The sequence below is a fragment of the Rhinolophus hipposideros genome (genome assembly GCF_964194185.1).
Source record: "Rhinolophus hipposideros genome assembly, chromosome: 23".
Classification (NCBI taxonomy): Eukaryota; Metazoa; Chordata; class Mammalia; order Chiroptera; family Rhinolophidae; genus Rhinolophus; species Rhinolophus hipposideros.
Window position 1 is genome coordinate 2,528,049 of NC_138069.1, and position 11,175 is coordinate 2,539,223.

Here is an 11,175-nt window from a genome sequence, read left to right on the forward strand (position 1 = left end):
TCACCGAGGCAAGATGATATGAAAACAAGGGGCAGCCATTATTGGGAGGCAGTTCTCCACGTCTGGTGTTGGCGTCTGTCGCAGACTGCCTTTCTCGTAGCTGTAGATGGTATCTCCCTTCTGGTCCACCTAGATAGCAGGATACTGTGTGTTTGAAGGCAAGGGTTAGGCAGGTTTGTGAGCAGCCCCCTTAAAAAATTGGAGGGTTCCTTAGCTGTGACACAAACCCACGCTGTGTGCAGCATGCGCTCAGGCCCTCGGAACCTGGGGGACAGGGGAACAGACACACGTAGCCTGCTGTGCCAGGCGTAACACCCTTTCTTTCTGACCCAGGATCTCCTGTCTGCCGCCATATCTAAAAGCAGCAGCGGGCTCACTGCTAGCCTGCCAGTCTCAGAGCCATCACGGTTCCTGAGTGACGTGCACCAGAAACGTCATGCTGCTCGGGGTATGGGTTCTTCATACCAGAATCTCTCCCTAATAAAACGAAATATTTCAGAAGCAAACTCCAGAAACCCACTCTGTCAATTCCTAACACTCTAGGATGTTTCTACTCGACTTTAGGGAATATCAAAACTTTCCCCAACTTTTAATTCACTTAAAAAATAAGCATATGAAAAGTTCAGAAATAGGAAGTCAGAATGCTGGTTATAATTGGGGAGGAGAGAGGGGGCCTGTGGGGACCTCTGTTCCTGGTGACGTTCCATTTCTTGTCCTGGGTGTACTTATTTCGTGGTAATTCAAGATGTGTCCATTTTCTGTTCGTATGATTTGTTCATTTTTCAGTATTAATACTTCAATGAAAGGTTCACTGAATGTTTAACAATATAAATTGTATTAAAAATTAATAATCAATGTACATATGAAAGGCATACCAGAGTTGAATTTCGGCTGAGTGCTACAATTTCACAAACACCTGAAATTACTACCTTAGGCAGGAGCCCAGCCAGAACACAAGCCACCACAAGGCTGTCACACTGACGAGAAGAGGTGCCACTCGTTTGTGTGTGACCCCTGGCCAGTTACTTAGCCTCCCTGCCTCCACTGCCTGATCTGTCAGTGGGGCCAAAACTGCCCGTTTCCCACAGTGCAGTGCTAAGGTTTAACTGCACTGACGTATCAAAGGCTCTCAGAAGTGGACCTGGCTCCAATATACACTTGGATATACAGTATATACAGTATTACGGTCACATTTAATGCTACAGAGTATCTGGGAGAACTGACCCAGCTCATCCCTCATCATTAGTTTTCATCATCTGATCAGAGTTAGCGACAGACAGCACCTGGCCACAAAGACATAGATACACAAACATGATGATGAAGAAGAGGAGAAGACAGAGAATGTGTCCAGTGAACACAAAATTAAGGTGCCAGGTAAAAGTAAAACAACTCTATTCCACCCCAGGACAAATACATTAACATATTTGGATGTATTCTGGAAACTTCCTTCATCAAACATCAAAAGCAGGCCGGCAGCTCGGGATAGGCACGCACGACAAACAGCTGGTTATTCAGTCCCACAAACCAGTCCAGATCACCAACTGGGCTGATTGCCAATACGTGAAGTTAGGACAAGCCGAAAAGAGATCTGGCATATTAAGGGTGAGAATTTTGTCACCAGTGCAAAATAAGGTATGGGACTCAGAAGTAATAAATATAAAAATTTCAGGGCTAGAGGGACCACAGAGCCCATCTGTCCAACTCACTTCATTTCACGGACGAATGAATGCACACAGCATGTCGTGGCATAAGCCCTAGTCGTCCTCTGACAGGCAGGCCAATAGTCTTTCAAGAATACTAACATCGTCAAGTGTTTTGCATGAGCATTCATTCTGAGAAAGTAGCAACCTTAGAATCTGGATATTTAAGAAAATACAATATAGCTCAGATACCAGAAGAGTATGTAGGTGAGCAGACAGAAGAACACTTAGAAATAAGCAACAGTAAGACTGCACATACTTGAGCTGAAGAGCAAAGACAGTATGTGGTGAGAACATTCTAGAACAGACTGCTGCAGATTAAGACTACAGGGAAGGTGAGCCTCCTACTTGAAGAATGTGGGAGGACTGGATGAGGAAGCAGCAGGGCCGGTGCCACCTTCTCGGGCCTTGATGGGCGTGATGGCCCCAGGCCACAGAGAACCTGAGGTTGACAGGGTCAGAAATCTTTCCAAGGAGACAGGTCCCCAAGAATCGTCTTCTTAGCCAGGACAACAATGAATGCCAGACCTAGGGGAATCTCTACACTAAAAATGCAGCCAACGACAACCTCACACTCTCACTGGGAGGCTCTGTGAAGGAGCCAGGAAGTCCCCACTCTCGAGCCACTGGGAAGCCAGCGAGGAGTTCCTCAGCCGTCTGATCCCTGACCTTCAGAACAGGAGACCATCCTCTTGAGGGGCCTGACCTGTAAGCTCTTCGCACACACTAGACCTTGCGGGAGCTCACTGCAGGGCAGAGCAGCTGGGCGCTGCCTTTCCTTTGTGACAATGGCTCACGCAGAACAGAGGTAACCCTAAAGCACACGTGTCTTCATCAGACCTTCCTCCCTTGTAAGAAGCACTCACGTGAGCACACTGAGACACCCACAGACACAAGGCAGAGCACGGCTGGACAGGGCTGGCCTCACAGGACAGGAAGCAGGTGCCACAGACCCCAGCTTGTCGTGACCCCCACATCTACCACGCTAGTGACAGTGAAAAACGAGAAAGTTCTCCACTTTCAGAATTAGGGAACGACTAGTGACATCAGCGTCACCATGGTTTTCAGTGTTTCCAAGTCTAAGACAAACACTGAGGGCCAAACACCTTGGGCCTCCATCACGACAATGAGCTCGCAGCCCTGGACAGCACTGAACCTGGCTAGACCGTGGACCTTGGGGCTGAAAGCAGTCCCCACCACCCAGATACCCCGTGCCGGCCACACACTGTCACCCATCCCTCGAGAGACTGGGGAGGGACACACCTTGCTCACCACTGCCCAGTACTTTGAGAGCTGGGTTTAGCATGGAAATTGAATTTTACCAATCGCCTGAGCTGAGCTACCACATGCGAGCACTAAGGGAGGCCATGCACAAATACCCACAGAATCCCTGAGCCTGGCCCTGCAGCCTCCGAGGGAGTATGCTGTCCTTCCAACTCCAGCTGCCACCGGCTTTATGACTGCGGAGAAGTTACTTCACCCTCTGAGCCTGTTTATCTACCATTAAAACAACTAGAAGACCTAAGGACAACGTCAGCTCTACAATGTTCTAATATTCACAATGAGAGAAAAGAAAACGGAAAGAAAAATTAGGAGAACCCAAACACTTCTCACTACCGTATGTAAGAAAAATGAGAAAGTACTCAGGTTTGACTGACATCAGGGAAAAGCAACAGAGAAATCTGTGGTCACCACTCCAAGAAGCCCGTGGATGTGCTTACGTGAGGACCAAGTCGGTCTACACATTGGAGAAGCAAACACCTTGTGCCCAATGCCGGGACATTCCAGGCACCCAGGAAGTACGTGCTGAGTGGTCCCCAAGCCACAAGCAGAAGCCATCGACGGGCCACGTGGACCATTTTCTTCCTTCCACATGCTGACCCAGGTCTCCGATCTACGCTGAGTTCTGGAGTCCTTACTCGATCCTCACCTGCTGTCACCTGGAACCCAGTGAAAGACTAACAGACCTGTGTGGACACTGGAAACAGAGCTGGGGCAGCCCAAGGACGTCTGGGACGTCCCCAGAGTGATGCTCTCGGTCACTGGACAGCACTGCCGACGCACGGCAATCAGTATAATGGATCTCTTTCAGCCCGTGCATCAGACCTGTACCTGCAGCGAGGCTCAGTATCAAGTAAACACCTATTTTTAGTTAATTTCCAGAGTGACAGAAGCAGCAACATTTTACACACCTTCCAGTAACTCCTGACCACAAGCAGGCTTAGAGCGAGAACAGTGGGAGCAGTGTGCCCAGGCGCCGTGGCCCGCCTTTTCCATTACCTTCACCTCCTGCTCCTCAGAGGCGCCCACTTTCGACCTGGGAGGTTCAAACATGCTGTTTGGGGTGTTTCATTACAACAACATGGCCTATTCATAGGGTATGCACTGTCGTTCTAACTTCTTAGAGCAGACAACTGGGATTTTACGTAATTCTCACTGCATTTCCTACAAAGTGCTGACTTTTAAACTCCCCTCTGCTGTTTTCCCTTTGGCCCTCTGAGGGCTGTGTCACTGGGAAGTGACCAGGCTTAGAGCAGTGCCCGCCCCAGGTTGTGACGCAGGAGGTCTGGGTGGGGCCCAGCAGTGCACATTCTCAAGGCTTTCAGGTGATGCCAAGGCTGCCGTCTAGTGGCCTTTGAGGGACACAGTCCTGCTCACTCTGCTGTCAGAGCTCGGCAAGTACAGTGGGGATGCGGCCAACGCCAGAGGGCCACCATGGAGACTGGGGAAACGGCACAAATGCGTGGGCCAGCCAGTGCTCAAGAAAGGAGACCCCATCTCCCACCCCAAGTGACAATCTCAGGGAGCATATGGACGTGGACCTGCCGGCCCAAAGCCTCCCCTTTCTTAAGAAATTTACTCTCAACCACACAACTTCAGGAGCTGGACTCCTCCCGGGCAATACCCACCTGAATTTCATGTCTCCCATGGGGCAAATTTTGACCATAGTTCCCATCTTTAGGTAATTATATAAATATGAACACTTTGCCCACACTTTTCCTTCCACTCCTGCCCCCATGATCTGCATTCACCACAACTGTGTGTCCAGGGAGGGAGAGGAAATGAATGAATGAATGTGAACACACGAATGCATGCCTGGAAGGAGAGCTCCACATCAAAGAGTAAAACGTGCTCATCTCCAGCCGGGAGGATGGGTGGCGATGCGTCTCCATCTTGCCCTCCCAGTGTGTCCTCAGTTCCCCCCACGCTGGCCCAGTGAACAATGCCACACGTTGACCGCACAGACAAAGGAGCTGATGGAGCACAGATCCCGTAATACCCCCGGCCGCTCCACTCCCACCCCCGGCTTGTCGCACGTCATCCCACTGCGGCTCCCTACTCCCGCCTTGGATCCCTCTCCACCGGGACCCTGGACTCTCCCAAACTCATTTTCTTCCCGGTTCTTCCCTCCTCCGCCTTTCACCAGTCCTGGCCCTTCCTACCACAACCCACCACCTACCCCAGGCCCTGGGGCACAGGGATGGAGGGGTCCTCACCGCGACGCGGGCTCAGCCGCAGACAAGGGACGACGCCTTTCCGAGTCCTGAGGCGCGATGACTGCAAGAGTCGACACGGGCGCTGGGTGACGATCTTCGACGTTCTGTGGGCCCAGAAGCAGGTCGGATGAGCAGCGCGCCGCACCGGCGCTTGCGCCTGCGGGCCCCGCGTTGGGCGCATGCGCTCAGGCCCCAGCGCGCTGGGGTGTGCGCTCCGGCAGGAACTCCGCCCGCGGCTTCTTGGTTCCACCGTCTGCGTCCGGCGAGCGCGCTTGAGTGCGTGTGCCTCGCGGTTTCGCTCCGGCCGGCGCGGAGACTGTGAGCCGAAGGTGGCCACAGCGTCTGCTGCGCCGGAAGTAGTTTTAGGAAGTACTTCCTCGTCACCTCCCAGGGTAAAGTGTCAGGCGGTGAGAATCCCGGGCCCCGGTTCCGGCTCCCGCCCTTCGCGGGGCCACCACACTTGACACCCCCAGCCGCTCGGCAGCTTCCTCGCCCCGGCAGCCCCTCCAGCCTCGGCACCCCCGCACCCCATGGACGCGGAGCCTCGCCCGGGATGGACAGGGAAACGCGCATGTTCGCAGAGAGCCACTTCCGAGGCCTCCGGGGATGTCTCCCCTGCAGGGTCTTCCCGACCCCGGGCCAGGTGGACTTTATCGAGAAGCCAGACTCCTTTTCCTACGCCGACTTCTTCAAGGGCTACCTGCTCCCCAATGTTCCGTGTGTTTTCTCCAGCGCCTTCACCGAGGGCTGGGGCAGCAGGAGGCACTGGGTGACGCCCAGCGGGAAGCCCGACTTCGAGTACCTGCTTCACAAGTACGGTAAGGACGAGCGGGAGGCCCGAGCAAGCGCACAGCGCCCGCGCCCGCCTCTTAGGTCAGACTGCGGGGGGCGGGGGGTGGGGGGGTGGGGGGACGCGGGGGGCGGGGGGCGGCGGGGGGCGGGGGGCCGCGGGGGGCGGGGGAGGGCGGGGGGCGGCGGGGGGCGGGGGGCCGCGGGGGGCGGGGGCGGCTGCGCGGGGGCGGCGGGGGGCGGGGGGCCGCGGGGGGCGGGGGCGGCTGCGCGGGGGCGGCGGGGGGCGGGGGGCGGCGGGGGGCGGGGGGCCGCGGGGGGCGGGGGCGGCTGCGCGGGGGCGGCGGGGGGCGGGGGGCCGCGGGGGGCGGGGGGCGGGGGCGGCGGGGGGCGGCTGCGCGGGGGCGGCGGGGGGCGGGGGGCGGGGGGCCGCGGGGGGCGGGGGCGGCTGCGCGGGGGCGGCGGGGGGCGGGGGGCCGCGGGGGGCGGGGGGCCGCGGGGGGCGGGGGCGGCTGCGCGGGGGCGGCGGAGGGCGGGGGGCCGCGGGGGGGCGGGGGGCCGCGGGGGGCGGGGGCGGCTGCGCGGGGGCGGCGGGGGGCGGGGGCGGCGGGGGGCGGGGGGCGGGGGGCCGCGGGGGGCGGGGGGCGGGGGGCGGCGGGGGGCCGCGGAGGGCGGGGGCGGCTGCACGCGCGGGCCGCGCGGGAGCTCGTGCGGAAATGGGGTGGCAGCGAGTTGGAGGGTGAACAGGGTCCGAGCGAATGCACACGCTGGAGGACGTCCAGAAACGTCTATACCTGACCCGTCCCTTTCAGGAGATGTGGTTGTACCTGTCGCAAACTGTGGGGTCCGGGAATATAACTCAAACCCCAAAGAACACATGCCTCTCAGAGACTACATCAGTTACTGGAAAGAGTTCATCCAACAGGACTACTCCTCTTCCCGGGGCTGTCTCTACCTCAAAGACTGGCACCTGTGCAGGTAAAGGCGTGGGCACGGCCGCGGCGCTGCTTTGTCCAGACCTGAGTGAACCCTGCGTGCACACAGAGGATCTCATCTTTTCCCCACTTAGGAATTCTAATCCGTATAAAAACTCCGGCCCTCTGCAGCAGTGTGGGCATTCTCATGGTTCCTGCATGAGATTGGCTGCTGTGGGGAATGTGGGCCTGGTGGAGGCGCCCGTGGGCTGTGGTTACATCTTTGTCACATGTGCCCAGAGCTGGAGGCTCCACCCTCATTCAACTGGCAGCGCCCGGCCATTGCCCTTCCTCTCAGATACCCCTGTGACTGGTTTCCCTTTCCAACCCTACTTCTCCAGGTCCAGACTCTTCTGCTGCCAGTCTCCTGGCGAGCCGCTGAAGTCCAAATGCTCTTTCCAGCAGGCTATGTGTCCCACCTGCCGAAAATCCTCATCGCTGCCAAGCGACACTGGCTCTTTAAGGAGAGCTTTCTCAGTCTGTCCCTACCTGCTTCAAACTCCCACCTTGGGAGCTCAAACGATGCTACTCCAGAAACATCTCCCTCCCACTGTCGTGCTCACTCTCAGAGGTGGTCCTCAGCTTTTGTGTCTGTTTCCCCCACCCAGGGGCGTGCCTTTCACCAGCAGAGACCATCCTAATCCAACTCCCACCAGCTGGCACATAGGTGCTCACTTAATGTTGGATGAATGAGTGAACAATCGAATTCTTGTTTTGCTGATGTGGAAACTAAGGCTCAGAAAGGTAAAGTGAGACTAGAACTCAGGCCCATGTGATTTCAGTACCAGTGCTGGAGTGCACAAGCCACACCAGTACTAGCCCCCAGCCCCACCCCCCAGCCCCCACAGCATGTCCTCAGTGCTCCCGCCCCAATCCTTTGTGCTCAGCACAGAGCTGGCTGTGGAGCCAGTGGATCAGGAGTGACCAGACCCTGGTCCTGGCCCTCAGGGACTCAGGCCTCGATGCTCATGCATGTGGATATGGGCTTCAGAAAGGCAGCAAGGGGGGGTTCGGTGTAAGTATATCCCAAGTACTGCGTGGGGCATGCTTGTGCTAGAAACTTGTTCATTGTTTATTTCACATTTGGTTTTGACTGAGTGTCCTGTATTTTCCCAGCAACTCTAAAATGAAAAGAGCAGAGCAAGCCCCAGTCAGGCAGGCAGTGGTGGCCACAGGGAGGTACCATCTGAGCAGGGTGTTGATGAGTAAGCAGGAGGCTCAGTGCCCAAAGGCATGGTGTTTGGGGAAGTACAAGTGGTTTGGTGCTTCTGGGCTCACCCGGTCATGGCCTCTGACCGCGCTTGCCATGTGAGTGAGTCCAGAAGCTTGTTCCAGCCTGTCATTCCCCTTGGGCTGGTTTAATGTGCTCCTGTGTTTGGGAGCCCATACTTGGGTTGTGGGCCCCCCCAGGGTTTGAGAGGGTTTTAGGGGCTGGGAGTGAAAAGGACCTTGGTGGTCATGGCCGTCCTTGGGCCTGGGCCTGTGGCCTTGTATCCACTCGGCAGAGTTGAGGTCACTGGTGCGGGTGAAAATGCCAGAGTAGCCCACAGTTTCAGAAAACCGGTGTGATTCGGATGATAATTTTGGAACCCAACTCAGCCAGGGTCTGAAATCCTGAAACTGGTGTGGGAGGGGCCCGGCGCTCCTGGTTTGCTTCCTGCGTGGGTTGTCCCAGCAGCCCACAGCCATCTCATCTGCCTGCCTGATTCAGTCATTTGGGCGAGCTCAGCTGGGGTCACTGGGGACTGTAGTCATCCGGTGGCCTATCAGGGCTGGGTGGTGTGAGGTGGCCCCACTCAGCCTGGTCGTTGGTGCTGGCTCTGGAAGGTCACCTCCCATTGGTGACCAAGTTGGACCTGGGTATATGGCGGTGGCAGCATCCTCATGCCACGTGCTCTCTGAAGGGACTCCTCTGCTGAGGGCGTGTTCACCCTGCCCATGTACTTCTCGTCTGACTGGCTCAATGAGTACTGGGACTGCCTGGATGTGGACGACTACCGCTTCATCTACATGGGGCCCACCGGCACCTGGTAACCGTGCGTCTGCCCCCTACCCTCCTGCCCCCCTGGCCCCAGCCCCTCTCCTAAGAACCTCTGGGACAGTTCCCTTGGCCAGGCCGTGGAGCTGGCTGCCAGGTCTGGCATTTCCAAGCCCACTTCCGTTCTTTACTCTGTGGCTCCATCCAGAACCTGAGTATCTCCTGTTGCTATTCTGGGGTGGGGTGTCTGGCTCACCCCTGTGGCTCTCAGGCAGGTGTGAGAACTGGGAACCTCAGGCCTGAGCATGGCCAGCCCACTTGGAAGAGCCAAAGCCCATGCCCAGGCCACAAGGTACCAGCAGGGGTTCTCGCGCAGGTCGCCGTTCCACGCCGACATCTTCCGCTCCTTCAGCTGGTCTGTCAACATCTGCGGGAGGAAAAAGTGGTTCTTCTTCCCACCAGGACAAGAAGAAGCTTTGCGGGACTGCCATGGCAGCCTGCCCTACGACGTGACTGCTTCCACACTCCTGGACAGCCGCCAGCACTGCAGCCCACCGCTGGAGGTCACGCAGGAGGCAGGCGAGATGGTGTTTGTGCCCAGCGGGTGGCACCACCAAGTCCACAATCTGGTAGGGTGGGCCCTCGCCACCCCGCCCCGCGTGCCCATGACATAGTCCAGGCCGGCAGGGAGACACCCCATGGGGCTGCACCAGGCTGGTCCTGACTCCTTTTCCGACTGCCCTCGGCCTGCCCTTGGCACCTTCCTGCATGCTCTCCACAGAGAGGGCTGGGCCCCTCCCTCCTGACTCCACAGTGGGCAGGTCGCCCTTTGGGAGAGCCTGGGTGTGGGACAGGGCAGGCCATGGCAAGCCTGGTGCCATGTGTGGGCCTGTTGACTTCCACACACAGCACTGCGGAGCGCTCTCAGCCTCCATTCCCTCCCTCCCACATTGCTTTCCTGATCTTCGCAGAGTGGGGTTGTCCTAGGCCCTCGGAGAGCCTGCTCTGGGTTAGCTGTAGATTCAGGATCTCAGCCCTGGCTCCCTCTCGCTGCTGTCATCCAGGGGGAGGTGGGAGCAACCCTTTCAAACCAAGGAGGGCTGGGAGGACTTCAGGACCTGGGAGGGGACAGTGCCTGCTGTGGGGACAGCCTGCAACTTGTCCTTTCCAGGAGGACACTATCTCCATCAACCACAACTGGGTCAACGGCTGTAACCTGGCCAACATGTGGCATTTCCTACAGCAGGAGCTCCGAGCCGTGCAGCGGGAGGTTAGCGAGTGGAAGGACACAATGCCCGACTGGCACCACCACTGCCAGGTGGGATGTCTGCCAGGACAGGAGAGGGCCACGGGGTGGAGAGCTCACCACGGACAGGGCTGCAGTGGGGGGAGGGCATAGGGTGACGGCCAGGCCTGCCTGTGAGGGTCAGCCTGGGGCCGAGGCACATCACGGGCTCCAGGCTGGGGGGCTGAGATGCATTCATCTGGCCGGCCCCCGGGTGTCTGTCACCGTGCTGAAGTGCCATGGCTTGGGGTCCTTTGTAGCTGGGACTCTGTCCACAGTCAGCAAAAACTTACCTGGAGCTGCAAGTGAGCAGTGGCTCACTGGCTGCTTCTCGCTGTCCCAGGTCATCATGAAGTCCTGCTCCGGGATCAATTTTGAAGAATTTTATCATTTTCTCAAGGTCATTGCAGAAAGGAGACTCCCCCTCCTAGCGACGGAGACAGGCCCTGGTGAGGGGGAGGGCAACAAGGGCACTGGGCTGGGCCCCCAGCAGGCTGCTTTTGATATCAGCCGGATTGCTGAGGTGCTGGCGTCCGTGGTGGCCCACCCTGACTTTGAGAAACTGGACCGCAGTGTGTTCTCACCCCAGCCAGAGGACCTCCTGCAGCAGCTGGAGGAGCTCGTGGCTGCCACTGCATCCCTTTAATGCGTATCATGAGGACCACGTGACACGTCCTGGCGTGGAAGGCATTCGCCCTGCTCCAGGGTCCCTTCCAGAAATAAAGCTCCATCCTGTGTGGCCTGAACATGTCACCTCCCTGCTGAGCCTTGTTGTCTTGGCCTCCCAGGTTCGGTTCCTGCGCTTAAGGGTCTGGTACCATCCTGTTGGCATCCCGGGACCTCAGTACTTGTCCAGAGAGTCCAGGTTCCTTGTCCTCATGAGGCCCAGTGGCACCGGGGACTCGGATCCAGTGTGGGGTGGGTGGGCAGCTGTTGGTAACTCAGATCTGCT

At 57.7% G+C, this 11,175-nt stretch overlaps 2 protein-coding genes across 4 annotated transcripts in view; one reads left to right on the top strand and one right to left on the bottom strand.

The window, feature by feature from the left end:
* SNAP47 (synaptosome associated protein 47) overlaps positions 1–5,467 on the bottom strand; it is a 60,632-nt gene extending 55,165 nt beyond the window's left edge. The window contains exon 1 of one of the 3 annotated variants that reach the window (XM_081036288.1): positions 5,161–5,394. The gene's annotated coding sequence lies outside the window, so the exon portion shown is untranslated. Of the gene's footprint in view, positions 1–5,160 lie in introns of all 3 variants that reach the window. The other 2 variants (XM_081036290.1, XM_081036289.1) reach the window with 2 other exon arrangements.
* Positions 5,392–10,969, top strand: JMJD4 (jumonji domain containing 4). Its single transcript, XM_081036287.1, has 6 exons — positions 5,392–6,015; positions 6,799–6,964; positions 8,865–8,990; positions 9,315–9,567; positions 10,110–10,256; positions 10,567–10,969. Exons 1-6 carry the CDS (start codon positions 5,751–5,753, stop codon positions 10,867–10,869), a joined length of 1,260 nt encoding a protein of 419 aa, XP_080892413.1. The 5' UTR covers positions 5,392–5,750; the 3' UTR covers positions 10,870–10,969.
* The last annotated feature ends 206 nt before the right edge of the window (positions 10,970–11,175 follow it).